This window comes from Trichechus manatus, unplaced genomic scaffold (genome assembly GCF_000243295.1).
Source record: "Trichechus manatus latirostris isolate Lorelei unplaced genomic scaffold, TriManLat1.0 scaffold00048, whole genome shotgun sequence".
Taxonomy (NCBI): domain Eukaryota; kingdom Metazoa; phylum Chordata; class Mammalia; order Sirenia; family Trichechidae; genus Trichechus; species Trichechus manatus.
The window spans coordinates 1,988,697-2,006,180 of NW_004443984.1; the positions used below are offsets into that span (position 1 = coordinate 1,988,697).

At 43.8% G+C, this 17,484-nt stretch overlaps 2 protein-coding genes across 6 annotated transcripts in view; one reads left to right on the plus strand and one right to left on the minus strand.

The window, feature by feature from the left end:
- The window catches only part of RPA2 (replication protein A2), a 30,013-nt gene extending 19,988 nt beyond the window's left edge, over positions 1–10,025 (plus strand). Inside the window, exons 10-12 of one of the 3 annotated variants that reach the window (XR_002824240.1) lie at positions 393–1,437; positions 2,486–2,628; positions 9,996–10,025. The gene's annotated coding sequence lies outside the window, so the exon portion shown is untranslated. Of the gene's footprint in view, positions 1–392; positions 1,816–2,485; positions 2,762–9,995 lie in introns of those variants that run through there. The other 2 variants (XR_002824239.1, XR_002824238.1) reach the window with 2 other exon arrangements.
- Positions 1–17,484, minus strand: part of THEMIS2 (thymocyte selection associated family member 2) — a 33,011-nt gene that overhangs the window by 8,167 nt on the left and 7,360 nt on the right. For 2 of the 3 annotated variants that reach the window (XM_023732067.1, XM_023732068.1), the window contains exons 4-5: positions 13,068–14,125; positions 8,306–8,459 (exon numbers count right to left, since the gene is read on the minus strand). In XM_023732067.1, the coding sequence (XP_023587835.1) occupies positions 8,306–8,459; positions 13,068–14,125 (1,212 nt within the window). Of the gene's footprint in view, positions 1–7,080; positions 7,696–8,305; positions 8,460–13,067; positions 14,126–17,484 lie in introns of those variants that run through there. The other variant, XM_004377244.2, reaches the window with a different exon arrangement.

The following is a 17,484-nucleotide window of genomic DNA, read 5'->3' on the forward strand; positions in this document are numbered from 1 at the left end:
ATTTGGTCAGTTGACTTCTAGGAAGTAGGTTTCATCTATAAAAAGTCTCAACTAACATCCTTTTGAAACTTACTGTTCTTTTTTTTTTTTTTTTTCTTTTGAAGCTCAAGGGATGTTGGGCAGTTTACAGGGATGTAAACAAGGTGGAATTTCTTGGAAAGGTTACAGATAAGCTAGTTAAACATCAGGATAGATGGAATTGGGCAAGGGACACTACCAAGAGAATTTGGCAGTATTACTTAAATAAATGCTTGCTTGGGAGCTCCTGTTCCTAAAATGTTTCTTGTTGAGAGAAAATTAACAGGACTAGAGCCTGTTGGCAGAGAGCTAGCCCAGACACCCGCTGACCTCTGCCTGTTTTTTGTTTCCCACTTTGGTCACGTTACTTTCAGAATTGCACTTTCCTTCGGCCTCTTGTCATGACTGCTGCCGAAAGCGTGTTGTATGGATGTGAGGTTATGGAGTGATGGCCCAGCGGGGCAGAGGAGAGGAAGAAACATGTGCTTTGTACTAGATAAGTACACTCATATGTTTAATAAAACACTTCTTATTGCGGTAACTTGTGGAAGTATTTTTGTTTTTCTTTTTGAGCTGATGTAATTACTTTATCATCTGAGCAGTGTAGCATAGTAAGACTTGCCTTTGAATCCTACCTCTTCCTGTTTTGAGTTAGGATCTTGAGCAAGCTATGTCAGCTCTGAGAACCTCCATTTCCTCATTTATTAAGAGAGAACTGTGTTATTTCTTCATAGGCTTGTTGTGAAGATGGAATTAAATAAAGTCTGTAAAATATCTAGCATTGCTATTAATAAGTGGATTATAAAATGGACCTCAACATTGAATTCTTAGCAGTATTTGATCATGTAACTGAATCGAATATCTACTATTTGACTTCAAAATGAGACTTTCCAAAGGCCTATGGCTATTTTTTGGCCAACTTGATCAGCTCTGTTTCTTGTGAGAGGAGACTGGTTCAAAGATGTTTTTGACAACTCCAAAAAGTAAGCGAGGCCTTGAATGAAAAGAACCAGTTCTGAGATAAGTTAATGAAATAACATGCAAATAAAAATTCTATATCTGCTTTAACTGTGTTTCTAAATGAGACCTACCAGCAGCTGTGAAGAAGGCTCCACTCTTACAGCCCCACCCCTGGTTTCTAACTGACTTATTTTCTGTACATGCAAAGTAGTTTCCATCTGGAGAGCTATGAAGTACTTAAAACTCAGTCAGCCAGTATGTTTGTTTGCAAGTATTTCCATTCTTGATGATTTTCTGAAAGAAAGGACAGTGGCTAAAAAACAGGTTTTTTTTGTTTTTAAAAAAAATGTTGTCATGTAGTTTCTGAGCCCTAGCAGGAGCCGGCCAAGCCATTCTGCAGTGGAATGAAACTCCATCCTTTGTAGATCCTCTGTCAGGCAGGAGGGACTTGCATTTTGGGTATGTATGTTCACCTGGGATGTCAGGTGTGCAGTGTTCTTTTGGCACATTGTTGAGACAGGAACAGGGCGTTGAAGAAGTCAGAACTAGTTTCCTCTCCTTGGGCAGTGAGTTGACCCACTAGGTATTCAGTAAACATTTGTTGCTGGTGAAGGGTAAGGTAGTACACAATACTGGGGAAGCCAGCACAACTTGTCCAAGGCAAGGTCACGGAAGCTCCATAGACACATCCAAACCTGCTGAGGGCAAGTTACTAAGCTGAGGGCTGTGGGGACCATGGTCTGGGGGATCATCTAGCTCAGCTGGCATAACATAGTTTATAAAGAAAATGTTCTACCTTCTACTTTGGTGAGTAGCGTCTGGGGTCTTAAAAGCTTGTGAGTGGCCATCTAAGATACTCCACTGGTCTCACCCCGTCTGGAGCAAGGGAGAATGAAGAAAACCAAAGACACAAGGGGAAGATTAGTCCAAAGACTAATGGACCACAACTACCACGGCCTCCACCAGACAGTCCAGCACAACTAGATGGTGCCCAGCTACCACCACTGACTGCTCTGACAGGGATCACAATAGAGGGTCTTGGACCGAGCTGGAGAAAAATGTAGAACAAAATTCTAACTCACAAAAAAGGCCAGACTTACTGGCCTGACAGAGACTGGAGAAACCCTGAGAGTATGGCCCCTGGACACCCTTTTAGCTCAGTGATGAAGTCACTCCTGAGGTTCACCCTTCAGCCAAAGATTAGAGAGGCCCATAAAACAAAATGAGACTAAAGGGGCATACTAATCCAGGGACAAGGACTAGAAGGCAGGAGGGGACAGGAAAGCGGATAATAGGGAACCCAAGGTCGAGAAGGGGAGAGTGTTGATATGTCGTGGGGTTGGTAACTAATGTCACAAAATAATACGTGTATTAATTGTTTAATGAGAAGCTAGTTCTGTAAACCATCTAAAGTACAATAATAAAAAAAAGTTTTTTAAAACCTTTGTTGCATTGATGAACAAGCAGTTTTTAAGTCATCTAATTCTGTCAAAACACTTCCATCCAGACCACTGCCATCACCTCGCCCATTTGAGGGAATGCAAATTCCTCAATACACTAGGAAGAGCAAGAACAGCAATGTGAAACCACCCAGTATCACAGCCTAGTGATGGGTGTGGCTCTGAGGAGGATGCTTCTCTAGGTATACAGGTGAGAAATGAAGCTCTGTTATGGATTGAATTGTGTCCCCCAAATATGTGTTGTAAATCCTAACTTCTATGCCTGTGTTTATAATCCCATTTGGGAAAAGGTTGTCTTTGTTATGTTAATGAGGTAGAATTAGTGTAGGTTGTATGTTGAGTAAGTCTCTTGAGATATAAAAAGAGATTAAACCCAAGCTAGCAAACAGAGATGGGGTAAGATAGCTGTCCAGACACATGGAGAAACAGGAAACAGAAGCTAAAGAAATAAGGACCTTTCTCCAGAGCCAACAGACAAAGCCTTCCTGTACAGCCAGTACCTTGAATTCAGATTTCTAGCCTCCTAAACTGTGAGACAAAAAATTTCTGTTTGTTAAAGCCATGCACTTGTGGTATTTCTGTTAAAGCAGCACAAAATAAGACAGGCTCCTTGGGAAATTAGTACTTTATTGGGTTTAAGTAGAGAAAGGCTAATAATTAGTATCAGATGTGGAGTAATAGATTTGTTTTTAAAAATGCAATTGGACCTGGACAGAGCTGGAGAAAAATGTAGAACAAAATTGTAACTCACACACACACAGAAAAAAAAGACTTAATGGTCTGACAGAGATTGGAGAAACCCAGAGAGTATGGCCCCTGGACACCCTTTTAGTTCAGTAATGAAGTCACTCCTGAGGTTCACGCTTTAGCCAAAGATTAGACAGGCCCATAAAACAAAACGAGACTAAATGGACAGACCAGCCCAGGGGCAAGGACGAGAAGGCATGAGGGGACAGGAAAGATGGTAATGGGGAACCCAAGGTCGAGAAGGGGAGAGTGTTGACATGTAGTGGGGTTGGCAACCAATGTCACAAAACAATACGTGTATTAATTGTTTAATGAGAAGCTAGTTTGTTTTGTAAACCTTCATCTAAAGCACAATAAAGAAAAAATGGCGGTTGGAGGAAATTGCAAAACTCTTACTGATAAAAGTTTTTGAGCATGCATCCTCAGTTGATACTCATTTATTTAGTAATTATTCTGTTACTATTTTAGTATATCAGGTACATTATAAAACATTCAAAAATAGAAACGAAAAAAGGATATTAAGAATAAATATGAAGGGTTGTGCTAGTAATTCTTTCCTCCAGTGGATCATCTTGTGTACCCCAAGGGTGTGTGCTTCTCACTTTGGAGACTGCTGCTCAGTGGGGATCCCTAAATTATTTAACACCCTTCCCACAGCCCAGTGGTTTATTCCAGAGGTAAAGGAGACAAAAGCACCCTGAAGGAGTTGTCTTCCCATGTGTCCATTCCCTGCCAGCCCCATTGCTCTGATAAGAAAACATTCAGAGTTAGGGTTTTCAAACGTTTTTCCTTTTAAGCACAGCTTTCCCCACTATGAAATTGCTTCCTTTCTCCTCACTACAGCAGTTGGCCATCCAGAAAGCCCCTTTTGGTAGGAACTGGTAGTCTCTCCTTTCCCTGTTTGTAGTTTTCCTGCTACTCTTGCTCAATTATGTACCAAGAATAAACGCAAAGGTGGAAGTGAAAACTTGGCACGATGCGTATGGGCCTGGCTCTGTGCCAGGGAGAACGTGGTCTCAGTTTATCTGTCATTATTTTCTTGCCTGTTGCTCATTCCCAGAGTACTGCTCTATTCCTCAGACTCCTCGAGTGCAGTTTGAATTAATTTCTTTGGAGGAGGACATGGGATCTGGTGGGAAGATGAGGATGAGGTGCCAGGTACTGGAGACTGGCCCAACAGCCTGGGATAGCTTGTTCAGTAGACACCTGGTGAGCTCCATGCTGGGGTATGGAGGCCTGGGAAGTGCAGTGGGTCTGGACAGCCCAGATATGTTAGCAGGCAAAGGAAGGACACCCAGGTGCAGTGCCTAGAATCCAGGAGAACCCTGCTCTGGCTCCTCAGATGGAGACCTGGAGATGGTTTCTTGTCTGTCTCCTGTCCTCTGCTGACCATGGGCTTAGTTCCATGACTGCCTTAGCCCAGGAAACCAAAGTCACACCACTTCCAAGAAATGAGACCCATGGTCTTGTGTCACTGAGCAAGCTTAGACTAACCTTGGAAGCCAAGTTCTTGTATGGACAGAGCCTTATATATGTTCTCTTACCTCCACTATACAAGTTGATGTGGCTGTCCAGCCAGTCAGTACTCTCTGCCTCCATGGTTTAGAAATAATATATTTTGAACACTGAAGTGAATTCCATGGCTAGGCTACAGTGTGGAAGTGTGGAAAGAGCATAGGCTTTGGAGACAGGCACAGCTACATGATCAGGGTCAACAATGTCATAATAATAGCTAATATGTTTATTATTTACTATGTGCCAGACACTGCTAAATGCTTTACAAAAATTATTTCTCTTGATCCTTGAAATAATCCTTTGAGGTAGGTAACTATTTTCATTTCACATGTGAAGAAACTGGCTTAGGTTAAAATAACTTGCTTATTGTTATAGCTGATGGGTGGCAAGCTAGGATTCTCACCCAGGATCATACTTTCAGAGTCCTCACTCTTAACTGCTGCAGCCTGTTTCCTAATCTTTAAAATCAGGCCATTATCTAATTCAGAGAGTTGAGCTTTAGATATAGTTTGTAGCGGGTCTGGCACACAGGCAGGACTTAGTAAATACTACCTGTTATCATTCATAGAGAAAATCATATGCCATTTTTGTTCAGTAGTTTTAGAATGAAATAATCTTGGATAGTCACCTATAACTTGAGCAATATCTTAGAGTCGCCTACCAAACCTGCCAGCTTTCAGCAGCCTCAGGTCTCCATAAGATTACTCTTTTTAAAATGACTCCCCCCTGACTTCACCAGATTTGGGGGGCAAGGTCTTAAGATTCTGCACTTGAAGCCAGGTTCCCACATTCATTCATGCAACACCCATTTTCCTCTGTGTGCTCCGATGCAACACTGGAAGAGCTCACTCATCTATGCCAAGAAATTTGGATAACCGCTACCTGGCCAACTGACAGGAAGAGATCCACATTTGTGCCCATTTCAAAGAAAAGTGATCCAACAGAATGCGGAAATTACCTAACTATCATTAATATCAGACGCAAGTACAATTTTGCTGAAGATAATTCAAAAACGATTGCAGCAGTACATCAACCGGCAACTGCCAGAAATTCAAGCTGGATTCAGAAGAGGACGTGGAACGAGGGCTATCATTGCTGATGTCAGATGGGTCTTGGCTGAAAGCAGAGAATTACCGGAAAGATGTTTACCGGTGTTTTAGTGACTATGCAAAGGCATTCAACCATGTAGTTCATAACAAAGTACGGATGACATTGTGAAGAATGCGAATTCCAGAACAATTGTTCTGCTCATGAGGAACGTGTACATAGACCAAGAGGCAGTCATTCTAACAAAACAAGGGGATACTTCGTGGTTTAAAATCTGGAAAGATGTACATCAGGGTTGTATCCTTTCACCATACTTATTCAATCTGTATGCTGAGCAAATAATCCAAGAAGCTGGACTATATGAAAAAGAATGTGGCATCAGGATTGGTAGAAGGCTCACTGACAACCCGGGATATGCAGATGACACAACCATACTTGCTGAAAGTGAAGAGGACTTGAAGCACTTACTGATGAAGATCAAAGACTACAGCCTTCAGTACGGATTACACTTTAACATAAAGAAAACAAAAATCCTCAGAACGGGACCAATAAGGAACATCATGATAAACGGAGAAAAGACTGAAGTTGTCAAGGATTTCATTTTACTTGGATCCACAATCAATGACCACAGAAGCAGCAGTCAAGAAATCAAAGGACATACTGCATTGGGCAAATCTGCTGCAAAAGACCTCTTTAAAGTGTTAAAAAGCAAAGATGTCACTTTGAGGACTAAGGTGTGCCTGACCCAAGCCATGGTATTTTCAATCACTTCATATGCATGCGAAAGCTGGACAATGAATAAGGAAGACTGAAGAAGAATCGATGCATTTGAATTATGGTGTTGGTGAAGAATAATTGAATATACCATGGACTGCCAGAAGAACAAACAAACCTGTCTGGAAAGAAGTACAGCCAGACTAAATGGGCACACCAGCCCGAAAGCAAAGACGAGACGGCAGGAAGCAACAGGAAAACAGGATGAATGGAAACCCGGAACCCGGGGTGGGGAAGAGGATAGTGTTGACACATCACGGGGTCAATATCACAAAACAATTTGTGTATTAATTGTTTAATGGGAAACTAATTTGCTCTGTAAACTTAGACCTAAACTACAATTTAAAAAAAAAAAAAAGTACAGCCAGGATGCTCCTTAGAAGCCAGGTGGTGAGACTTTGTCTCCCGTACTTAGGACATGTGATCAGGAGGGACCAGTCACTGGAGAAGGACAGCATGCTTGGTAAAGTAGAGGGTCAGCGAGAAAGAGGAAGACCCTCAATGAGATGGACTGACACAGTGGCTGCAACAGGGGTCTCAACAATGATTGTGAAGATGGCACAGGACCAGGCAATATTTTGTACTGTTTGTACATGGGGTCACTATGAGTTGGAACTGATTCGATGGCACCTAACAACAGCAACTCTTGTGCTAGGTGCTGGGAATAGAGAAATGAAGACACAGTCCTGGCCTCTCGGGGGCTCAGAGCCTTGGTGGGGGAGGAGGGTAGCAAACAGAAACAGGCACTTATGATACAGTGTGATCAGGACCGAGCCCCCTTTACCAAGTGGCAGTCAGCACAAGATTGACTGCCACTTTGATTCCTCTGCTCTGACTGGTGGATTCAGGATTGAGTAGAACCCAATTGGGTATGAAAGCTCCAAGGCTGAGGGAGTCCTGCTAGGTGCTGGGCCCAGATGAGCCAGCCCTCAGTGTCAGGAGCCTAGGACCCGAGGAAAACTGGTGCAGTGTCCATCCCGGTTCATGTCATCCCCTGGAAAGCCATTCCCTGTCCGCAGTCTGATTTCCATGAGAACTTGTCCAAGGTCTTGTAACAGTTGGCTGGTGTCTCTGATTCACTGAGAAGCACCTGATAGGCAGCATGGTTCCTTTAGCACCTAGATGCTTTTCCGCAAGTGTTCATGTATTTCTTCATAATCATGGTCTTCCTTAACTGCAAAACAGTACAAGTGAAGGAGGATCTTTGGCCTTAGACAAGCCCCTTCTCTCTTTAGGGCACAGTTTCCTTATCTGTATAGAGAATGCGTTGGTCTAGATGCTATCTAAGATCCTTGCTAGCCCAGAAATCACAATTTTTTTCTGTCTGAATACTGCAACCCTTTCGTTGTGAATGAAACATTGATAGTTCCTGACTCCATGGCAGAGACTTCTGATTCAGTAGGTCTAGGGTGGGGCCCAGGAATCTACATGATTTGATGAGCAGAACAGGTGACTGTTTTGTAGGTGTTCCAGATCCCTGCTTTAAGAACCACTGCTCCATACTGAACACTTCCATCCCCAGGTAGTCTTGTATGCTGCAGGAGGGTAGTATGTTGGGAGCTGAACTTGCCTTTCTCGCCAGGGCTCTGCAGCCCCTTGGGGAGAGGAAAAGTTGGGACCCTTAAGCCTTAGCCCACCCCATATAGGCCTGTCCATTAAACTGGGACCACAGGAGGGTGTACCTGTGGGTATCAGCAGCACTGCCAGAGGTAAGGAAGCAGAGGAGCTGGAGGTGGGGAGGGGAGGAGCAAGGACAAGGGTGAGCAGGGCTGCTGGGGACTCACCTGGATCCCACATGTTGGGCTTAGTGCGCATATGGCCCTTGTGAGCAGGAAACCTGCTGTACACATTTGAGCTATCCTTGGAGAACTCTGGCAAGGTCTTTGTCTTGGGTTCAGGCAGCAGAGGTTGTTGCTCCAGTCCTAAGACTTGAGAAGACTGAGAGAAGAGGAACAGGAATCGGCAGGGGCCCAAGAAACGGGAGCAGAATCTATGAAATGTAATTTACTTAAACTGTCACTTCCTCTGCCTCCCCTGTCTACTTCCTTTTCAAGGTAGAGTTTCTCAGGACCCTAGGTATTTTTGCTACAAGCACATGAAATGTTCTTAGGCAGGGAAAAAAAGGATGAGGGTGGGAGATGAGGATAGGTCTAGGGTCTGGAGACAGGGTGTCCCTGGGATTCTCCACATGGGGGTTTGGTCAGTGTCCTTCAAATCTATTCTGAAGGGGAAAAAAGCAAAATAGAGACACCCCAAGAAACCAGTCACAGAGCCTCAGAATAGCACCAGAGCTGAAAGGGGTCCCAGCAGGAAGAGAGTTTTACTGAACTACCGTGTGCCAGATCTATATGCATATCTCTCAATCCTCAAGTGATCCTCTGAGTAGCTGTTTCAATTCCAGTTTACATATAAGGAAACAAGCTCAAAGAGAGACTGCCTTTTCAGACTTCACACAGGGAATCCATAAGTGGGCCAGGGTTTGGACCCAGCACCATGTCAGTAACCTCTAAAGTGGTACTCTTTCCACCGTGTTTTAGAGAGCAAACTGTACCACTCTGTCTGAGTTATCTAGTGTTGCTATACAGAAATACCACAAGTGGGTGGCTTTAATGAATAGAAATTTGTTTTCTCACAGTTTAGGAGGCTAAAAGTCCAAATTCAGGGTGCTGGCTCTAGGGGAAGCTTTTCTCTCTCTCTCAGCTCTGGAGGAAGGTCCTTGTCTCTTCTGAGCCTCTGCGCCTGGGCAGTCTTCATGTGGCTTGGCATCTCTTTTCCCCCATCTCTATTCTGCTTGCTTTTATACCCCTTTTATATCTCAAAAGAGATTGACTCAATTAACAACAAAAGGTTTACACACAAAAAAAAGACAAAAAGCACTCTTTGATGATTACCAGGGATGGGAGGGGCAGGGAGGGAAAATTACCGAATAGATAGAAGACACGTGTTAATATTAGTGAAGGGAAGGCAATACACAGTATGGGAGAAGTCAGCACAACATGACCAAGACAAGGGAGGACACTGAGAGGAGCGCAAGAATAAGGGGCAACTACGGTAAATCCTATAGTATAGACAATCTTGCAACAATAGTATTAACAAACAATAACTTATGAATGGATACATAGGTAGATATGCCAAGAGGTGTGGGAGGGTGTAAGGAAGCACACCCACCTGCAGATACAAGTTTGGTGGTGGATATTTCTACATACATAACTGTAGATATTCCTCATATATTAATATAGACAATAGAGCACACAAGGGGTACAGTCAGGGAAGCCTCTTAGACGTAACCAAACACCTGACGGATGAAGTTCCTAGGCTTGAAGGCAAAGGACCATAGATTTGGGGGACATCTACATCAATTATCGCAACATAGTTCATAAAGATAATGTTTTGCATCCTACTTTGGTGAATAACGTCTGGAGTCTTAAAAGCTTGCAAACGACCATCTAACACACAACTATTGGTCTCTTCCAGTCCGGAACAAAGGAGAATGAAAAAGCCAAAGACTCAAAGGAGCAATTAGTCCAAAGGACTAATGGACCACATGAACCACAGACTACATCACCCTGAGACCAGAAGAACTAGATGGTGCCCAGCTACCACTACTGACCACTCTGACGGGGATCACAACAGAGGGTCCCGGACAGAGCAGGAAAAAAATTAGAACAAAAAATCAAGATCACAAAAGAAACCAGGTTTACCGGTCTGACGGAGACTGGAGGAACCCCTGAGACTATGGCCCTAAGACACCCTTCTGACCTGGAACTGAAGCCATAACTGGACACCACCTTCCAGCCAAACAATAGACAAACCCATAAAATAAACAATACTGGAGAGGAACATGCTCCTTCGAAAATCAATTATAAGAGATCATATGGGCAATATTTGCCCAAAAGCAAGGATGAGAAGCTAGGAAGGGCAGAAGAAACCAGGGCGGAAATGGGAAGAGTGCTGACACATTGTGGGGAACGAAACCAAGGCCATGAATCACTTTATGTACAAACTATCAAATGGGAATCTAATTTGCTCTGTAAACTTTCGCTTGATGCACAATTAAAAAGAAAAAAAAGACTGACTCAAAATACACCCTACACTAATCCTGCCTCATTAACATAACAAAGATAATTCATTCCCAAACAGGATTATAACCACAGGCATAGAGATTAGGATTTACAACACATGTTTTTTGGGGACACAATTCAATCCATAACCCACTCTCTTGATGAACAGCAGAGTACAGATTCCCAGAGGGGAAAAGTTACTGGTTGAAGGGAGCAAGCAGGGACTGGTCCCAGAGTTACTTCCATCAGAAGCCAAAACTGGGACTGAGGTCTTTCAATACTTTTACTGTATTCTTTCCAGCACTATTACAAGGCCTGTGTTTTAGATGTCGCAGTCTGTTCTCGGTCCTGTCAGAAAATGACTGCCACTCTCTTGCAGGTAGGAGCCCCTCTGGAGCTGAGGCTGCTCTGGGTATTCATCTTTTTAACTTCTACTTCCATCCCTCTACATATCAAAAAAAAAAAAAAGAAAAAGAAAAATCCCGCTATGAGTCAATTCTAATTCATAGCAACACTATAGGACAGGGTAGAACCACCCCCATAGGACTTCCAAGGCTCTAATCTTTACAAAAACAGACTGCCACATCTTTCTCCTGCACAGCAGCTGGCAGATTCAAACCACTAACCTTTTGGTTAGCAGCTGAGCACTTAACCACTGAGCCATATCCACACAGTACTAAATATGAGTCTCCTAAGATCCCCAGACCATATGCTTGTTACAGTTTGCAAAGTGCTTTTCATATAGATCATCTCTTCTCAGCAGAGCAGAATAGCTAAGAGCTCAGGCTGTGCAGTCAGACCTGATTTCAAACCCTGGCCCTGCCACTTGCTAGCTGTGTGATCTCAGGCAAACCTCTCTGTGCCACGTTTTCTCAGCTGTAAAAAGAGACAGTATCAGTGCCTGTTAGGGATGATGTGAGAGCTAGGTAGGACAATTCTGTAAGGTGCCTGGCTGTTATGGATTGAATTGTGTCTCCCTCAAAAAAATGTGTATCAATCTCTAGGCCATGATTCCCAGGATTGTGTGATTGTCCACCATGTCATCATCTGATGTGATTTTCCTATGTGTTATAAATCCTACCTCTATGATTCTAATGAGGTGGGATTAGTGGCAGTTATGTTAATGAGGCAGGACTCAATCTACAAGATTAGATTGTGTTTTAAGTCAATCTCGTTTGAGATATAAGAGAAGCAAGCAGAGAGACGTGGGGACCTCATACCACCAAGAAAGCAGTGCAGGGAGTAGAGCACGCCATTTGGGCCCAGGGTTCCTGTGCAAAGAAGCTCCTAGACCAAGGAAAGATTGATGACAAAGACTTTCCCCCGGAGCCGACAGAGAGAGAAAGCCTTCCCCTGCAGCTGGCACCCTGAACTCAGACTCCTAGCTTCCTAGACTATGAGAGAATAAATTTTTGTTTGTTAAAGCCATCCACTTGTATTTCTGTTATAGCAGCACTAGATAACTAAGACACTGGCCCAGAGTAAGCACCGAACCAATAGAAGCGAATAAAACAGTACTGTGACCTATGTGGTTTTATCCTAGGTTTATAGGTACATAAGGGATGCTCAGAGAAGGAGTGACTTATATAGGCTACAGAGTAAATAAACTGGAGCATAAATTTAGTCTTTCTGAGTTTTTCTTTTTCCTGTCATCTGTCATTCAGTAACTGACTAAAAACTGTGTGCTCCCCAAGCTTTGTATAACATGCAATGTGAATACAGAAAAGGGGCAACTATCACCGTGCCTAGGAGAAAATCTGAGGTGAGCTTTGCCCATGAGCCTAAAAGGAGGAAGAACATTCCAGGCAAAAGGAATGGTGGATGCAAAGTGCTGAGGCAGGAATCCTGACATACTGAGGGTGTCTGAGTCATTTGGCTGGAGCCTGGAGTGCAGAGTGGGTGGTGGAAGAAGATCCTGGAAAGGTAGAAGTGTGGTCAGACTATAAAGGACCCTGGCTGCCATGTTAAGGGGGTTGCATCACCACCCTGGCAGTGGTGAGTCACTTCTGAAGGTTTCAGGAGATGGGACTGAGGACCATCCATGACCAGGGAAGGATTTGGGAGGGCCACTCTGACAGCTGTATGGGAGAGATGGAAGCCGCTGAAACAGTTTCAATGAAAGGTGATGAGACTTGAGCTAGGGAGTGACAGCAAGTGTGGCAAAGAGAGGAAAAGCACAATAAACTTGAAGTCGGAATGCTTATGCTCAAGTTCAAGTTCTGCCACTTACCAGCTGTGTGACCTTGTGCTAGTCACAGGGTCTTTGAGCCCTCATTTTCTCAAATGTAAGAATATGGATACTCATACCAACCTCAGGATCAAATAAGAATTTAATAGGTGCAAAGTGTGCTCTAAAAGCTGCCAAGTCCTATACAATTCTAAGAGAAATGTGATGCCAAACAAAGAAGAAATGGCAGGACTTGCAATGATTCCAGTTCTCCCCGACAGGTGATCCCCTCCCTGCCCACCTCAGTTATTTTGATACCTCGATGGTTCCTTCCCTGCTGTTCGGTCTGTTCTGCCCAGTGGTGCCCTGCCTTTTGGGGGGCCTGGGCGGGGGAGGTTGATCGTCACAGGCTGATAACTTTCGAAGTTTATAGTAGAAGGCTTCTGTCATCTCCTCCACTGTGGCTATGGGGGGAGGCCCAGCTGGCTGGCTTGGCTGCCCCTCAGCCTCCACAACAGTCAGATCCAGCCATCGGGGAGGGATCTCAAAGCACATACCAGGCTCAGAGTCCAGGCTGACCACCAAGAAGGGTTCTGTGATTTTCTCCTCCAGCCGTAGGCCCAGGAAGGAAGTAAGAGGGTCATCAGGGTGGCTGGTGTCCTTGGCCACCACCTTGACCTCACAAGGCAGTGAGAACTGGGCAATCAGATCCTCCAGGATGTAGCGCCGGCCATCGTTCATCTCCTCCACGAAACTGCCAGGGAAGTAGACAGGCAGCAGAATCCTTCCTTGGTCCTCTTCACACTCTTCCTCCTCAGCCTGGTCACTCAGCCGTTGACACACCAGGACGTCTGTGTCCCTGCCTTGGGTCCCACAGGCCTGGCTAGACCCCACCACCTCCAGCCGGTCACCCACAGCCAGGGAGGTGAACTCAGGGTTCTCCTCTTCCTCGCCATCATAGTCCCTCATGGCCACCACCCGAAGTGGCTGGCCTGGCTGGAAAGCACTCAGGAGGTCATAGGCTGTGGGGAACTCCCTTGGCCGCCGCCGCAGCTTGCCCTGATAGGCCCCAGAGATCATGAAGTGTCTGGGCACTTTCCGGCCCTTGCTTGAGGCCAGGACTCGCCAGCGTGGCGAGGCCTGTCCATAGATCCAGAGTCTCTGGCCTTGCTGCAAGGAGTCCACCCATGGGCTGAGGAAGATGCGGGGCCCATCTGGAACTTCCAGGATCTCCATGGGCACGGGGAAGGGGCCTTGCCTGGCCAGGACCTCACTCAACAGCAGCGGCTGGATGAAGTGAATGTGCTGGGAGGAGGCAGTGACGTCCTCCACGTCGACCTCCAGCGTGGAGGGGATCTTGACAATGGTTCTGCGCACTGTAGAGGGGGAGGTCAGTTTAGGACTGCGCTGCATGCTGCCCAAGGGCGGTTCCCCCCACCTCAGCAAAGGACATTGGTCTGGGCTTTGCTAACCTCTTTCCTGTTTTCATCTTTTCTTTCCTACCAGCATTTTCCTACTGTACCAGATTCCTTACCCACTCTTCATTCAAGCTGAAAACTAAACACTTATCAAAGTAGAGAGAATAGCATAGTGAACTTCCATGTACCAATCATCCAGCTTCAACATGTAACTCATGGCCCATCTTCTTTCATCTATGCCCACCCATCTACAACCCCCTCCACTGGATTATTATGAATCAAAATAATCTCATTATGTCATCTGTGGCCATTTCAGTATATATCTCTAAAATAAAGGGATGATTTAAAAAAAACAGGAAAAACCACAATGCTATTATTGCATCTAAATAATAATAATAATTTGATAATTCCTTAATATCATCAAATATCCAATCAGTTCACCCACCTTTAAAATTTTAATTTAATTTTGTATATAATTTTTGTTGTTATGTGCCATCAAGTCAATTCCGACTCATAGTTACCCAATGTAACAGAGTTGAAATGCCCCATATGGTTTCCTAAGCTGTAATCCTTTTTTTAAAATTTTATATAATTTTATTGATTTTGTTGTTGTTGTTGAGAATACACAGCATGTATACACAGCAAAACATACACCAATTCAACAGTTTCTACATGTACCATTTAGTGACACTGATTACATTCTTCAGGTTGTGCAACCCTTCTCATCCTCTTTTTCTGAGTTGTTCCTCTCCCATTAACATAGATTCACTGCCCACTAAGGTTCCTGTTATGGATTGAATTGTGTCCCTCAAAAATTGTGTATCAACTTGGCTAGGCCATGATTCCCAGTATTGCGTGGTTGTCTACCATTTTGTGATCTAATGTGATTATTTTATGTGTTGTAAATCCTACCTCTTTGATGTTAATGAAGCAGGATCAGAGGCAGTTATGTCAATGAGGCAGGGCTCAATCTACTGGATTAGGTTGTACCTTGAGTCAATATCTTTTGAGATATAAAAGGAGACGCAAGCACAGAGGTGAGGGACCTCATACCACCAAGAAAGAAGTGCCAGGAGCAGAACGTGTCCTTTGGACCTGGGGTCCCTGTGCTGAGAAGCTCCTAGACCAGGGGAAGATTGATGACAAGGACCTTCCCCCAGAGCTGACACAGAGAGAAAGCCTTGCCCTGGAACTGATGTCCTGAATTTCCACTTCTCACTTCCTAACTGTGAGAGAATAAATTTCTCTTTGTTAAAGCCATCCACTTGTGGTATTGCTGTTATAGCAGCACTAGATAACTAAGACAGTTCCCATCTAATCTTTCAAATTGCTGTTGTCAATTTGATCCCATATAGATAGTTCTTAAAACAGTATAATGCTCAAGGCAGACATTTTTTACTAATTGAGCTAAATTATTGTTTGGTTTTAAGACTTCAGGGGATATTTTTAGTTTAAGGTTTAAAGATTATCTCAGGGTGATAGTTTCAGTGGCTCTTCCAATTTACACGGCACCAAGAAGTCTGGAGTCCATGAGAATTTTAAATCCTGTTCTGCATTTTCCCCCTTTTGATCAGGATTCTTCTATGGAATCTTTTATCAAAATGTTCAGTAATGGTACCTAGGCTATAATCATTATGAGAGCAGATTGCCAAGTCTTTTCTCCCATGGAGTGGCTGGTGGGTTCAAACTGCCAACCTTTCAATTAGCAGCTGAGTGCTTAATCATTGTGCAACCAGGGCTCCTCAAATATAATTTTATAAGCTGCCTTTTATAATCCTTTCTAGATTTAAAGAGAGATAAAACCAAAACAAGAAAAACACTGACTAGATGACTTTTCTGGAGCCCTGGTGGTGCAGTGGTTAAGAGCAACAGCTACAAACCAAAAGGTCGGAAGTTCGAATCCACCAGCTGCTCCTTGGAAACCCTATGGGGCAGTTCTACGCTGTCCTATAGGGTCACTATGAGTCAGAATCGACTCAATGGCAACAGGTTTTTTTTTTTTTAAGTGACTTTTTAAGACCTCTTTAAAGTGTTAAAAAGCAAAGAGATCACTTTGAAGACTAAGGTACACCTGATCCACGCCATGGTATTTTCAATTGACTGATATGGATGCAAACGCTGGACAATGAAGAAGGAAGACTGAAGAAGAATTAATGCCTTTGAATTACAGTGTTGGCAAAGAATATTGACTATACCATGGACTGCCAGAAGAATGAACGAATCTGTCTTGGAAGAAGTACAGCAAGAATGCTCCTTAGAAGTGAGGATGGTGAGACTTCGTCTCATGTACTTTGAACATGTGATCAGAAGGGATCAGTCCCTGAAGGAGGACATCATGCTTGGTAAAGTGGAAGGTCAGTGAAAAAGAGGAAGACCCTCAGTGAGATGGGTTGGCACAGTGGCTGCAACAATGGGCTCAAACATAGCAACAGCTGTGAGGATGGTAAAGGACCGGGCAGTGTTTCATTCTGTTATACACAGGATTGCTATGAGTTGGAATCAACTCGATGGCACCTGATAACAAACGACTTGAGCAACTTGTTTCCCCCTTGGGCATTGAGTAGTATCCTGATGTATAAAACCAAGAGGTAACTGTGTAAGACTATGATGAAAACTAATCCATCACTGTGTTATTTGATCCGTACCATATGGAAAGCAGGATAAGGAATATTCTCCCCATTTTACAGATGAGGACGCTGAGGCTTAGAAGAGTGGTGACTTCTCTCAGGTCACATGTTGGGATTTTTGCTTTGCTCTGTGCCATATGAACTGATAATGATTGAAGCTGGGAGATGGCATATGAGGGATCATTATACTACTCTGTATGGTTTGGTTTTTTTTTTTAAGGATATAGTTTATGGATTACTTGAGCTGTCTCATCATCCAAGATGGCCTCCCAAGCCCTGCCCACCATTAAAACACTTGGCTCCAGATTGTGGTCTCTTATGACCATTTCCCACTAAGGGTCTAGGGCTCCCTGAGAAAGAGCTAACTTCAGCTCCTGGGGAAGAAATGTTCAAAATGAACCTGGAAAATCTTACGCCAGAAATCAAGAAAATCTATCCAAGACCATGCAGGTATGTCAAGAGGATTAAGGAGCCAACTTGAAAAGTCTCCCACTGGCCAAAGATCAGATAATTTGAGCATCAGTAATAACTTTATGGATTGAAACACAATGAAACATTAAATCTATGAGTTCATAGTGACTTTAAAAAAATAAACAGACTAAATAATCCCCTTGAAGAATGCCAGGAAGCCGGCTCATTATTTTAAAAGCTGGTAACAAAGGGAAAGAAGAATCTGTCCTGTATTTCCTA